At 38.4% G+C, this 15,044-nt stretch overlaps 1 protein-coding gene across 2 annotated transcripts in view; it reads right to left on the bottom strand.

Annotated features, from left to right (window-relative positions):
- Positions 1 to 747: 747 nt before the first annotated feature.
- LOC105485053 (phospholipid-transporting ATPase ABCA3-like) overlaps positions 748 to 15,044 on the bottom strand; it is a 178,404-nt gene continuing 164,107 nt past the window's right edge. For both annotated transcript variants that reach the window (XM_071084222.1, XM_071084221.1), the window contains exons 27-31: positions 7,255 to 7,442; positions 6,430 to 6,600; positions 5,821 to 6,002; positions 1,410 to 1,483; positions 748 to 1,012 (exon numbers count right to left, since the gene is read on the bottom strand). In XM_071084222.1, the coding sequence (XP_070940323.1) occupies positions 872 to 1,012; positions 1,410 to 1,483; positions 5,821 to 6,002; positions 6,430 to 6,600; positions 7,255 to 7,442 (756 nt within the window). In that variant the 3' untranslated portion in view covers positions 748 to 871. The remainder of the gene's footprint in view (positions 1,013 to 1,409; positions 1,484 to 5,820; positions 6,003 to 6,429; positions 6,601 to 7,254; positions 7,443 to 15,044) is intronic.

Genomic DNA, 15,044 nt, shown 5'->3' with positions numbered 1-15,044 from the left:
AGACTCTCTTCATCTTGCAATTCTACAAGAACCATCCTAGTTTTCTACTCAGTTGTCTATGAATCCTGAAGAGGTGATTAGATTTCTCATATTATTTATGGGGGACTCCAAGTATCTGCCTAGGCAAGAATCAGAAGAAAGTATCTCTGTGTCCCTCCCTCTTCACTTTATTTCTTCTTCTTTTCTTCTTTATTAGAGGGGAGACAATGGTAGAAAAGAAAACACATTATTTTTAAATAATCTTTTTTTTTTTTCTGGTCATGGACCCCAAATGTTCTTGGTGCAAAAATTCTCTTTCAACTGAAGCATATGAACTTTATTTTGGATGTCTGAAATAGTAACCCAACTCAGCCCTCCAACATTGATGATTTATATTAGATATATGTGTATGTGCATGTATATCTGCACCTGTGTGTGAGTGTGAATGTGTGTGTGGTGTGTGTGTGTGTGTATCCATGGGAAAGCTGATGTGATCCAGGCCTTATGCTCTTCTTATCCATAACTCAACTGCTAAAACATAAAGCTCTTGTTCTTTGGGCTGTTCCATCTGACAGCTCCATCATTACTGGATCTTTCTGTTCAAATGTCCAGAACCCTCAGGAACAGGTTCCTGTCCCAACCCTGACAAATGCTGCTCTTTCATATCTCAAGGAGAGAAAACAGGAATTTCACCAAATGTCTTCGGATTTGAGCATGCTGGATACACAGGTTGCTCATCTAAATCTGCAATGAAGGGGACAAACGTTCTTCTTTGGGAAAATCTTTATTATGTAAATATATTTACACCAAGATATACATGCACAGGAAGGTCCCCGTATGCATCCAGGTGTCATCTATGAAAGACACGAGGGTCACTGGTTGTAAATGAATCTCATGGCACCTCGTTTTCATCATCACTGGATACTTTCTCTGGGTTAGCAAAGGTCAGGAAGACTTGTTCCAGTGTGATCTGACTGACGGAATAGTCTTCTAAATCAAATTGCTCTTTAGCTTGCTCCAAAATGCCAAACACCTTTAACAACAGCAACAAAAACGCAGTTACCATTGCAATCTCCCCTTCAGCCCCCAACTCACATGAGCCTCTCCTCCACTCCCCCAATTCCTATCAAGTGTATGTTGGAAGACAGAAGGTGCAGAAGGGAGAGGTGAGAAGGTGGAAGAACAGAGAATTGAGAAAGTGAGAGGAGGCCATTCTCTGTTCCCATTTGCTTGATGGATATGGAGTAATAATGGAATTCAGGACAAGAAATTGTAGCTATTGAACTCTAGGGGTGTTTGAAAAGCAACCTAATGGTGCTACTCCCCCAACAATGCCAGGTTCCCATTCCACATTCCCGAATCCCAAATACTCCCCATCGTTAGTGCTCTCTTAACATGCAATGTTAGAAGGGCAAGGTTGCTACTATCACCTTTCCCCAGCGATTGTCCTTGCTAGGAATGTAGTAGTTAAGGATCCCTTGATTCTCATGTTTTAAGACACTACCTAAGAAAGGAAAATAGGACAGGCGAATAATCTTACAGGCTTCATTTGAAATTGCCAAAATATTACTACATTTAATTATATACTGTGGAGGGGTGAATAGAGGAGGTCAATATGAAAGGAGATATGACCTGCTAACCCACTCTCTTTGGTATCCATGACATGGTTAATGCTTTCAGCAGATTTATTCCTCATGAAATCATCTTATTATATGGAGTTCATAGCAAGTATTGAAGGCAGGATTTGAGGTACAATAAATGATCAGCTGACATGCCCAATATGAAAAATCTGAGCCTTCTAAAAGTCTTATGTTTGCAGAGGGACCCAATCCAAGACAGCCTATTAGAAGTGGCTGTGGTTCACAGTACTCACGGAGAAGAATGGAGAGGAGTGAGTGAATTTAGCACCTTCAGCTGACATATCCAGATTCTCACATTGGGACCAACTTGGCTAAAAACTCAACCCATGGAGAACAAGGAAGAGCACGGGGTGGAGATGGCCCACCAAGGAGCCCCATGGAGCCAAAGGAACCCCCACCCCTAGCCAAGAGAAGCACCGAGTGATTGTGAGACCCTGCCCAGGAAACCATGCTTTTCCCATGGGTCTTTGTAACCCACAGCTCAAGAGATCCCCTTATGAGCCCACACCACCAGGGCCTTGGGTCTGATACACAGAGCTCTGTGAAGTCTTGACAGAGCATCCACTCAGGCATACACAGAGACCCAGGAGTTTTATATACTCCAGCCTTGGGATCCTTGGCAAGGTGGGAGGTCCATCTGTACATATCCCTAGGAAGTAAGCTGAATCCAGGGAGCCAAGCAGTACATTCTGCAGGCCCCACTTCCACATCACATCACAAGTTAAGACCTACTGGCTTGGAATCCCAGCCAACCAATGGCAGTGAGTTGGAGTCTCCCTGAGATGGGTCCAAGTTCCTGGGGGAGGGGCAGCTGCCATCTCTGTGGTTTGGTCAACTCAGCCACTTCAGCCTGTCAGCTTTGAAGAATACAGGCAGTCCAAACAAGGAAAGGTCCCCCACAACACAGCACACCTGCTATACCAAAAAGCAGCCAGACTGCTGCTTTGGGTGGGTCCCTGATCCCTTTCTTCCTGACTGAGTGAAACCTTCCAACAGAGGTCTCCAGCTACCTCCTACAGGTACATGTAGGCTGGTGACCAAAGGAGGGACTCCTCCCTAACTCATTCTATGAGGCCAGCATCATCCTGATACCAAAACTGGACAGAGATACAACAAAAAAGAAAACTTCAGGCCTCGATGAAAATCAGCGCAAAAATCCTCAATAAAATAAGCAAACTGAATCCACCCACACATCAAAAAGCTTGTCCACCACGATCAAGTTGGCTTCATCCCCGGGATGCAAGGCTGGTTCAACATATGCAAATCAATAAATGTGATTCATCACATAAACAGAACTAAAGACAAAAACCACACGATTAACTCAATAGATGCAGAAAAGGCCTTCGATAAAATTCAACATCCCTTCAGGTTAAAAATTTTCAATACACTAGATACTGAAGGGACATACCTCAAACTCATAAGAGCCATATATGACAAGCCCACCACCAATATCATACTGAATGGGCAAAAGCTGGAAGCATTCCCCTTGAAAGCTGGCACAAGAACAAGGATGTCCTCTCTTACTACTCTTATTCAACATAGTATTGGATACAGTATCTTGGTTGGCAGGTTTTTTTCTCTTCAGTAATTTGAACATGTCATCCCACTCTCTCCTTGCCCATGAGGTCCCTGCTGCGAAATCTGCAGCTAGCCTTATGGAATCTCCCTTATATGTTATTTGCTTTTGTTTTTTCTCTTGCTGCTTTCAGGATCCTCTCTTTGTGCTTGATTTTTGACCATTTAATTATAATGTCTTGATGTAGCCTTGTTTGTATCGAATCCGAATGCAGATATGTGACCCTCTTGTACCTGGATATTTGTGTTTTTCTTAATATTTGGAAAATCTTCTGCTTTTATTTCTTTAAATAATCTAACAATTTGTTTTTTCTTCTTCCTCACAAACTCTAATAATGTAAATACTGGCTCTTTTGATGCTGTTCTATAAATCTCATGAGCTTTCTTCATTCCTCTTAATTTTTCTTTTAATTGTCTAACTGTATATTTTCAAAAAGCCTATTTGAGTTGAGATAGTTTTCTCTGCTTGATAAATTCTGCTGTTAATGCTTTCTACTGCATTCTTCATTTTATTCACTGTATATTACATATCCATGATTTCTGTTTGATTTTTTAAGAAGAAATTTCAATGTTTCTATTAAGTTACTAGTCTGGGTAATTTATTGTTTACCTGATTTTGTTGAATTGTTTTTCTGTATTATCCTGAAGTGTGCAGAGCTTTTTGATTTTGTTTTTAAGATGGAGTCTCACTCTGTTGCCCAGGCTGGAGTCCAGTGGCGCGATCTCAGCTCACCGCAACCTCCACCTTCCGGGTTCAAGCGATTCTCCTGCCTCAGCCTCCCGAGTAGCTGGGATTACAGGCACCTGCCACCATGCCTGGCTAATTTTTCTATTTTTAGTAGAGATGGGGTTTCACCATATTGGCCAGGCTGGTCTCAAATTCCTAACCTTGTGATCCGCCCGCCTTGGCCTTCCAAAGTGCTGGGATTACAGGTGTGAGCCACCGTGCCTTAGCCTATAGAGCTTTCTTAAAGTGATTTATTGATCACATCAAATCAAACTCTGACACAATAAGTCCTCAAAAATATTTGCCACACAAACGCATAAGTGAATATTCAACTTCTTAATGGACATATCCATCTACATGTGTCAAGGGCACACCATCAACACTATGACCAACACTGGGGTGATAATTTTTCCACACAGCTCGTTCTTCACATATGCTTGACCATCCATTTCATATCTGTTTTCTGATTTTCTTTTCTTTTTGCTTTTTTGAGATGAGGTCTCTCTCTGTCACCCAGGCTAAAGTGCAATGGCATGACCTCTGCTCACTGGAACCTACACCTCTCCGGTTCAAGTAATTCTCCTGCCTCAGCCTCCTGAGTAGCTGAGACCACAGGTGCACGCCGTCATGTACAGCTAATTTTTGTATTTTTAATGGATATGGGGATTCATCATGTTGACCAGGCTGGTCTTGAACTCCTGACCTCAGGTAATCCACCCACTTCAGCCTCCCAAAGTGCTGGGATTACAAGCATGAGCCACTGTACCTGACCCTGATTTTCATTCTTACCGTGTAATCAATTTTGCTATTTTCCATTGCCTAGGAGACAAACTTTCAACCCCTTAGCCTAACACACAACAGGAACTTCTGTGGTATTTTGCTCAGCCTACTAAAGTGGAAACTAAGATGAAAAGCCAGAATTATTAAAAGCCTTGCCATTGCCCACACTTTAGGTTAAGGAAAGAGAGATAAGAGACAGATCGAAATGGATGGTCTCACTTGTACTGTTCCATGTAGGCAGAGAGGTGCCTACTGAATTTAGCATGAAGAAACAGCACTCAGAAACCAAACTCCTCTTGAAAGGAGAGAAATATGTTCTTGAGAAATGTGTTAAATTGTATTTGTTGTTCTCACCATTCATATGATTTATGTCTTCAATACCAATTTTCTGTGAGTTATTGATAGGTATTGATTTTCTATAATGTTCCTTTGGCAACGTTCTTATTTGCATTTCAATACCATATCCTAGCTGAGACAGTAAAAGCATAAAGTTGCATTTGTAGTGTGAAGGAAAAACCTTAAAATTTGACATGAATAATCTGTGAAACTAATTGAGAATTATGCTAAAATAGGACTTTAGGTATATAATTTATTTTTAGTTTTTATTTATTATCATTATTTTTTTAGAGATGGGGTCTTGCTCTGTCACCCAGACTGGAGTGCAACAGCACAATCATAGCTAATTGCAGCCTAAACCCTGGGGCTCAAGCAGTTCTCTGGACTTAGCCTACCAAGTTGCTGGAAGTACAGGCGTGAGCTACTGCACCCAACTAATTTATAAACATAAAACTGCCTTGTTAGGTGATGTAAGAGTTTGTGAGAACATCTGTTTTTTGTGAAACTTAGCATAATCTGCCACAAGAGACTTATAGTATCAAACGTTGCCAAAGGAACATTATAGAAAATCAATACCTATCAATAACTCACAGAAAACTGCTATTGAAGACATAAATCACATGGATGGTGAGAACAACAAACATGATTTAACACATTTCTCAAACTCCTGAGCTCAAGTGACCTGCCCGCCTCAGCCTCCCAAAGTGCTGGGATTACAGGCGTGAACCACTGCACCGGGCCGATGTAATATATTTCTGACAAAGGTAGCGCAACTTAATTTACCTGGAAATGTTGTTGTAACAAAACGTTTAAAATCCTCTAATTTATCTTTAGTCTTGACCTTGACCTTGAGGATGTAAATGTTGCCAAACTTGTTCTTGAGATGCTGAGGGCTGCCCAAGCACATGAACTTCCCTTGCACCATGATGGCTAGACTGGTACAGAGCGCATCACATTCCTCCATACTTGCAAAACAAAAGGGCAGAATGTTGTAAGGGTAAAAGTAAAAAGTTCTCTTTTGGAGGACACTGTGTAGTTCAATCAGAGCCAGAATTTTGCGACCCTATTTTCAATCAGAAGTTGTATTTTTCCAATCATAAAACTCGTCGATGGGAAGTGGGAATTTTTCAAATGAAAAAGAACATAGTGCCCAATTTTCAAATAGAGCATCTTCTGAAGTCCTGTCTTTTCCTCACTTTTTTTGTTAAACTCAGTGAGGATTTTTAGTCATTTGATTTATTAGGATTAACATGAATCCTAATTCCTAATGAGGAACTAACGTACTCAGGCAAGTTTACTGTCCAATATTATCCACTGGGCCTAAATAATTCCCTCTTACAGCCACTACAACTCTCTCGCTAGCCCTCAACCAAGCCTCCCAGTGAGCCACACCTGTGGGAGGTTATAACGATGGCTTTTCCACTTTCGCGTGTCTTTGTCACTATGTTCCAGAGCAGGCGTCGGGCTACTGGGTCCATGCCAGTTGATGGCTCATCCAGGAAGATGATTGAAGACCTTCCCATTAGGGCAATAGCAGTACTCAGCCTACGTTTGTTTCCTTCACTTCATGGCCAAAGAAGGAGAGAAAAAGTGAGAGAAGAAATGGCTATACATATCAGTTATGTATAGGAAAGAGTTAGTACAAATTTCCCAAATGCTGAGCGTCCCAGCAAACACTTAACATGGACGTCCGCAATGCTGATTATATGTGACTTTGATTAGGTAGCAGGCCCAATTACAGATGTGTATATCAATTCATTTAAATTTGAGATATAGAGGAGTGACTTTTATGTAATAAATTTTGGCAGCATTATCAGTGGCATTTATTTACCCATGTTCTTAGAGTGTTACAGTTTCCAGGTCACATAAATCACATCATAATTCAAAGGGCCTACATTCCTCCTTACTTGGTAGACAAAGAACTATAGGGACCCTAGAAAGAGAAGACACTCCTTTTTTTGAGGTTCAGAGGATATAGTTCAAATAGAACCAAGACTTTGCGTTTCATCTCTGCAAAGGGAAGATGTAGAACTGTATTGATTTGCCTTATTACTGGCATCTGAAGCCTAGCAGAACATTAGATAGTTTCACAAGTAGGTAATTGTGGGAAGCGGAGCTTAGGTGGAGCTGTAAGCTTCATTTCAAACAGCAAGAACAAAAGGAAGCACCTCAATGTTAGCAGCATCAACAGAAAAGAGCGGTAGCATAGTGACTCACCTGTAGGTGCTGATAAGCCTGTCAGCATGAGACTCCAGTTCCAGTGAATTCAACCATTTGTTCACATACAGCTTAATCTGGGGCTCAGAGACTCCCCATATTCTGGCATACATAATCATTATTTCCTGAGCAGTCATATATTCCAGCAAGGCATCAAATTGAGGACAGTAGCCAATTCTTGACCTTACCTAATAACAAAAATTGCCTTGAGTAAACAGCCAAGTCATCCATCCCACTACACATCCATGGATGAGATGGCAAACCTGCAGTCCTCCAAGCCATGCTTCTAAGAGTCCTACCAAGATTATTTTTTTCCTAAAGGGCTACACAATTATAGCTGTCAGACCTGTTGTAGGACATTGGGATAATAGCTTCCATAATTCAGTTTTAATGATCTTGGGGATAAAGAAGTTAGAAATAAAATTCTAGAGCCACACAATTTGGAGGATTATTAGAATATGAGATGCTCTTCTCATTAATCAGGAACTCCAAGGAGCATGGCCACCATGATGTTTTGGCTTTGTTTAACCTGTAGAGCCATATGTATATCTTGTTCCAGAGTAAGGCTGAACCAGAAGCAAAGCCTTTCCGCATTCATCCCCAAACCAGAGATTGCAATAAATGTTGCTTTACCAATTAGTCAAACCCTTCTGTTGATTTACACTGAGGTGCACATAGCCTAAGAGCCAGAGAAAAGGCTATCAAATTAAATTAAATTAAATTAAATTACTAATTAATTTACAGTGTTTCCAAACTATTCATGCCCCCTAAACTCCTGGCATGGCACGAGACCCTGCCCCTCTGTTTGAAGTGACAGGGGCTTTAAAAGACTAGCTCCCTTTACACACCATCCTTCATTTTTCTCATTTTCCTCTTTTGGGATTCATACATTAAGTATTAGGGCATTAAAACACAACTGCATGTATAAATAAAATTATAAAGTAACCACACATGCTCAGGGAAAGACACAGGCTCAGAAAATGCCTGAGAAGAACTTATTTTCACACCCCAGGCTGATCCTAAGCACAGAGACAGCAATCCAAAAAACAAAAACAATAAATAAAAAGTAACAAACAGCAGCAAACCTAGGAGAATGAGGAAAATATAATTTCCAGAATTACCACTTTATTAGAGTCAAATGTCCAGTTTTTAATAAAACTCAGAATCATAGAGGGAAACAGGAAAGTATGACCCATCAAAGGATGAAAGGAAAAAAAAATGAATGGAAATTGTACTGAAAAAGACATGAAGGCAGATATACTAGAAAAATACCTTAAAATATTGTCTTAACGATGCTTTAAAAACTAAATGGAGATGTGGAGGAAGTCAAGAAAATGATGTACAAACAAAATGGAAATATCAATAAGAGGTAGAAACTTTAAAAGGAAAAAAAAATTCTAGAGTGGAAAAGTATAATAACTGAAATAAAGTATTAACTAGTAGGATTGAAAGTCATGTTTGAGGCTGGGCGTGGTGGCTCACGCCTGTAATCCCAGCACTTTGGGAGGCCAAGGCAGGTGGATCATGAGGTCAGGAGATCTAGACCATTCTGGCTAACATGGTGAAATCCTGTCTCTACTAAAAATACAAAAAATTAGCCAGGTGTGGTGGCGGGCACCTGTAGTACCAGCTACTCGAGAGGCTGAGGCAGGAGAATGGTGTGAACCCAGGAGGCAAAGCCTGCAGTGAGCCGAGATTGCACCACGGCACGCCAGCCTGGGCGACAGAGCAAGACTCCATCTCAAAAAAAAAAAAAAAAAAAAAAAAAAAAAAGTCATGTTTGAATAGGCAGAAGAAACAATTAATTAACTTTACTGTAGGACAATGGCAATTATTTAGTCCGAGGAACAGAAAGAAAAAAGATCAAAAAAAGAAAAAAAGAAAAAAGATCAAAGAAATGTAAACAGAGCCTAAGGGACCTTTGGAATACCATCAAGTGGACTAATGTATACACTGTGGTATTCAAGAAGGAGAAGAAAGAAAAGGGCAGAGAGATAATTTGAAGAAATAATGATTGAAAACTTTCCAAATTTGATTAATAGAAACATCCAGGAGCCCAATGAACTCTAAGTAAAATGAACTCAAAGAGACCCACACCAAGACATGTTATTATAAATTTGGCAAAAGCCAAAGCCAGAGAGAGAATCTTGAAATCAGGAAGACAGAAGCCATGGATCACGTTAAAAAAAAATCTCTCAAGATTATCAGCAGATATCAGAAACTTCAGCAACCAGAGGCAATGGGCTGAACCAGAAGAAAAGCCTTTCCCCATCCACCCTCAAAACTGTTAGAAGAAGAAAACTGTCAAACAAGAATCTTGCATCTGGTAAAACTATTTCAAGAGTGAAGAAGAAATTAGGACATTATCAGATAAATGAAAGTTGATGGAGTTTGTTGTCAATAGACCTGTCCTGTAGGAAATGCTCAAGGAAGTCCTACAAGGTGAAATGAAAAGACACTGGACAATAAGTTAATGCCATAAGAAGTAAAGATCTCAATAAAGGTAAATACATAGGGAATTATAAAAGCTAATAGTATCATAACAAAAGTTTGTTACTTTACATTTTGTTTTCTACGTAATTTAAAATTTTAATGCATTTAAAATAATTATGTTTTGGGCACATAGTGTATAAAGATGTAATTTTGTGACATCAGCAACTGAAAGGGGTGGTGATGGAGCTGTAAAGGAGCAGAGTTTTTTATGTTACTGAAGTTAAGTTGATATAAATTCAAATTAGTATAACATTAGTATATTAAATGTACTGTCTGATAACTAAAAAGAAAATAGTTACAGAATATTTACAAAAGAAAATGAGAAAGGAATTTAAATGTTTTACTACAAAAAAATCAACTAAATGCAAAGGAAAATAGTAATGCTGGCTGGGCATGGTGGCTCACATCTGTAATCTCAGCACTTTGGGAGGCTGAGACAGGTGGATCACTTGAGGTCAGGAGTTCGAGACCAGCCTGGCCAATATGGTGAAATCTATCTCTTACTAAAAATATAGGAAAAAACAATTAGCCTGGTATGCTGGCATCAGCCTGTAATCTCAGCTACTCTGAAAGCTGAGGCAGAAGAATCATTAGAACCCAGGAGGCGGAGGTTACAATGAGCTGAGATTGTGCCACAGTACTCCAGCCTGGGTGACAGAGTGAGACTCAATCTCAAAAAAAAAAAAAAAAAAAAAAAAAAAAAAACCAGTAATGCAGGAAATTTGGGATATAAAAGCTATAAGGCATACAGAAAAAATAGCAAAATGATGGAATAAGTTTCTCCTTATAAGTACTTTAAATATAAATACATTAAACTCTCCAATCAAAAGACAGAGATTGGCAGAACGAATTTAAAAAAAAAATTATTCAACTAGATGCCATCTCCAGGAGACTCACTTTAGATCCAAAGACATAAGTAGACTGAAAATGAAAGGATGGAAAAAAAGATATTTCATGCATTTAGTAATCAAATGGGGTATAAGGGTGGCTACACTAATATCAGATAAAATGGACCTTAAATCAAGAAAATTTAGAAGAAGCAAAGAATATTACATATTAATAAAAGGTTCAATTCAGAATGGAGATGTAAAAAGTAAAAACATTTACACATCTAATAGCAGATCCTCAAAATAGAAGAATTAAAGAAACAATTCTATAATAATAGTTGGATATTTTAATATCCTACTCTCATTAATGAATAGAACAACCAGACAGAAGATCAATAAGGATATAGACACCTTAAATAACACAATAAACCAATTAGATCTAACTAACATATGCAGAACACTAATCAACAAAAAACAGAGTACACACTCTTTTTACGTGCACATGGGACATCTTCCAGGATGAACCATATTTTAGGCTATAAATTAAATCTCAGTAGATTTGAAAAGATAAACCACCTTTTCCAACCATAATTGGATGAATTTAGGTATCATTAACAGGAAAAAACCTGGAAAATTCACAAATTTGCAGAAATTAAACTACACACTCTTAAACAACCAATGGCTAAATGAAGAAATCATAAGAGAATTTAGAAAATGCTTAGAGATGAGTGAAAACAAAGAAAACACTACACAAAAACTCATGAGGCCCAGCAAAAGCAGTGTTCAGGGGGAAATTTATAACTATGTTCTGTCCTTGGAGCCAATGGTCAGTGTTGCCCCAAAAGTGGTGGCTGAGGAGTTCTTATAGTGGACTGCCCCACATCACCCTGAGGTAGAGCCAATTGGGATTCCAAAGAAAGAAGCCCTAGATAACCGTCCAAAACATTTGTTAGGAAAATTTACATATGAGAGTTGTGGTGTCCTTGTGATGGATAGCAAAAAAGATGTTCTACCTGGGTATGGCTATAAGGAGGGAGTTGGTTTACAGAGTGTTTAAAGAATTTGGCTCAGGGCCAGGGCTACTTTCTATGTGTTTAGCAAGATGTTTGACCTTTCAGTTTTGGGCAACAACTTAAAGAACTTCATCAGTGTCTTGGAATGTTCCTTGGCACCTTCCAGGCCCTGGCTTGTGTCCAAGCCTGTAGGAGAAGGCATAAAGCTGGCCTTGAACAGCAACTCAGTTTGGTCAAGGCACTCTGTTTTCTCAGTCAGGACAAAGATAGAAAACAGGGGAACTGGGAGCCATACAAACTATAAATGCTTACATTAAAAAACAAAGAAACAAAAATAAACATGGAAACCAGCTGTGTGATTCCTGGATGTAAGTCAAGTTTCCATGGACTCTGGCACCATGAAAAAGTGACTAATTCACATAGACCTTGCTACTTCTACATTTAAAAAAGGAGTGCCACCCCTGTATTTAAAATGAGATCTGCCAATATCCCATGAGCCATAGTTGCTGCTCAGCATGTCTCTGAGTGGGAAAACCCACAAAATATCAAGCACAAATTTGACTGATATGCATAGATTTGAACTAGTTTGGTCACCAATATGGCCTTCTATGTAATACCTTCATAACCCTGACTAGGAGTTCTTTTTCCCTATCCTCCCATAACTCAATGGTGCTGGAGACCAAGTCATCTGTCTCCTGACTCTACTATAAACACTATAGCAACCATCCCATTTTTTTTTCTCCAGGTAGAGAATGACAATACAACAACAATGACAAAAAAGGCAGCATCCTAGCAAATTATAACCATGATCCAGTTTTATATCCCTGAATATTCACTCAGTCAGGATGCTTGGACCCTGACTTCTATTTGGAAAAGATAGTTGCATTTGATATGAAGCCAGATCTCACAGTTAATATAGATTCTAAGAAGCTTAGTGGTAATGTTGTGGCACTTTCCAAGTTAATCAAAGTGAGTTTTTCTATAGACTTATCTCTTCTCTGGATTTATTATTTTCCTCTTAATTTTTCTTGAATTTTTATGCATCTATTCTGTTCATATTGTGCAAGGTATAGGGAAATTAATAGATTGATCTATTTTTTTTCTTTTAAAAAATCAGTTACATTTCTATACGCTAACAATAAAACTCCCCAAAAGGAAATTAAGAAAACAATTCAATTTATATAGCATCAAAAAGAGTAAAATGCATAGGAATAGACTTAACCAATAAGTTAAAAGTCTCTTACACTGAAAACTATAAAAATTGCTGAAAAATTAAAGAAGACATAAATAAATAGGAATACATCCCATGTTCATGGATTGAGAAACTTACTATTGTTGTCACAAATAATCTCCAGATTCAATGCAGTTTCTATCAAAATCCTGATAACTTTTTTTTTTCTTTTTTTTTTTTTTTTTGCAGAAGTAGAAAAATGCATCCTAAAATTCATGTAGTACCTTCCGGGACCCAAATGGCCAAAACAATCTTTTGAAAGGAAGGATGAAATTAGAGGACTCATACTTTATAAATTCAAAACTTACTGAAAAGTTTCAGTAATGAAAAACTGTGTGGCATAAATACACACATACAGATCCGTAAAAGAGAACAGAGATCCAGAAATAAATCCTCAGGAAATGATCGATTAATCACACATGGGTGCCAAGACCATTCAATAGACAAAGGACAGACTTTTCAACAAACGATGTTGAGAAAACTGGATATTCACATGAATAAGATTGATGTTGGATCCTTCCCTTGCACTATATACCATAATAAACTCAAAATGGATCAAAGACCTAAACATGTTAGTTAAACTTCTAAAGCTCTTAGAAAAAAAATAGAGGAAAAACTTCATGACATCGAATTTGACAATAATTTTGTGGATAGGACACCAAAATCACAGGCAACAAAAGAAAAATTAGATAAAATGAACTTCATATTAAAACATGTGTGCACCAAAGGATACCAGAAAAGGCAGAAAAAGCTTCTTTCTCAGGTTACACCCTCTCTTCCAGGTGGCATGTGCAGCCAATGACTGGTAGATGCAGAGATACAAAGGCTAGCAACCTTGTTTCAATTGCGGGACTTGTGAAAGGTCATCTTGCTGCAGAGCTCTCAGTAAAATGGAGCAAGGCCTCAGGTGCAACTGAATTGCAGGTCATCTTCTCCTTCTGCCCAGTCTTGCCATCCTTACACCCTTATAGCACCTTGTCTGGCATATGTTATATGTAATGGGAAAAAATATTTACAAATCATGTATGAATTAATATCCAGAATATATAAAGGATTCCTCCAGTTCAACAGCAACTGAAACCAAACAACACAACTTAAAATCGTGCAAATGATTAATATAGGCACTTCTCCAAGAAGATATACAAATGGCCAGTAAGCACACGAAAAAAATGCCCAATATCACTAATTGTTAGGGAAATGCAAATCAAAACTACAAGGGGATACCACCTCACAGTCATTAGGATGGCTACTATTAAAACAAAAATTAAGAAGAGTTAGCGATTACGTGGATAAATTGGAACTCTTGTGCATTGCTGGTAGGAATGTAAAATGACGCAGCTGCTGTGGAATACAGTATAGAAGTTCTTATGAAAATAATCATAGAATTACTATATGATTCTGCATTCCACCTATAGGTATGTATCCCAGATAATCAATAGCAATATTTGTGTATCAATGTTGATGCATTATTCGCAAGAGCCAAAAGGTACAAACAACCCAAATGTACCATAAATGGATGAATGGAAAAGCAAAATGTTGTATACTCATACAAAGGAATATTATCAGCCATAAAACTGAATGAATTTTTTTTTTTTGAGACAGAGTTTCGCTCTTGTTGCCCAGGCTGGGCTCACTGTAACTTTTACCTCCTTGCTTCAAGCAATTCTCCTGCCTCAGCCTCTCAAATAGTTGGGATTATAGGCACACACCACCACACCTGGCTAATTTTAGTCTTTTTAGTAGAGATGGGGTTTCACCATGTTGGCCAGCCTAGTCTTAAACTCTTGACCTCAAGTGATCCGCCCACCTTGGCCTCTCAAAGTGCTGGGATTACAGGCATGAGCCACCGTGCCCAGCCAAACTGAATGAAATTCAAATACATAGGTGAACCTTGAAGGTATTGTGCTAGGTGAAGTATATCAGATATACAAGGAAAATAGTATATGACTCTACTTACATGAGGTACCTAGTATAGTCAAATTCAAAGGAGTAAATGAAAGGATGAGGAGTTGTTGTTTAATGAGTAGAGATATTTAATTTAAGGAAAAAGTTATGAAGATGAACTTTTTTATATTATGCATTTTTCAATTTTTATATTATGCATTTTTACCACAATAGAAAGACAATGTAAAATTTTTTAAGGTCTGAATAAATGAAAATATTACCATCTGTTACATAAAATATGATAAATGTTTTAGAATAGCAAACTTGGAGAGATTCTCTGAG

Source organism: Macaca nemestrina, chromosome 18 (assembly GCF_043159975.1).
Source record: "Macaca nemestrina isolate mMacNem1 chromosome 18, mMacNem.hap1, whole genome shotgun sequence".
NCBI classification, from domain to species: Eukaryota; Metazoa; Chordata; class Mammalia; order Primates; family Cercopithecidae; genus Macaca; species Macaca nemestrina.
This window is presented reverse-complemented; position numbering and strand designations above follow the sequence as displayed.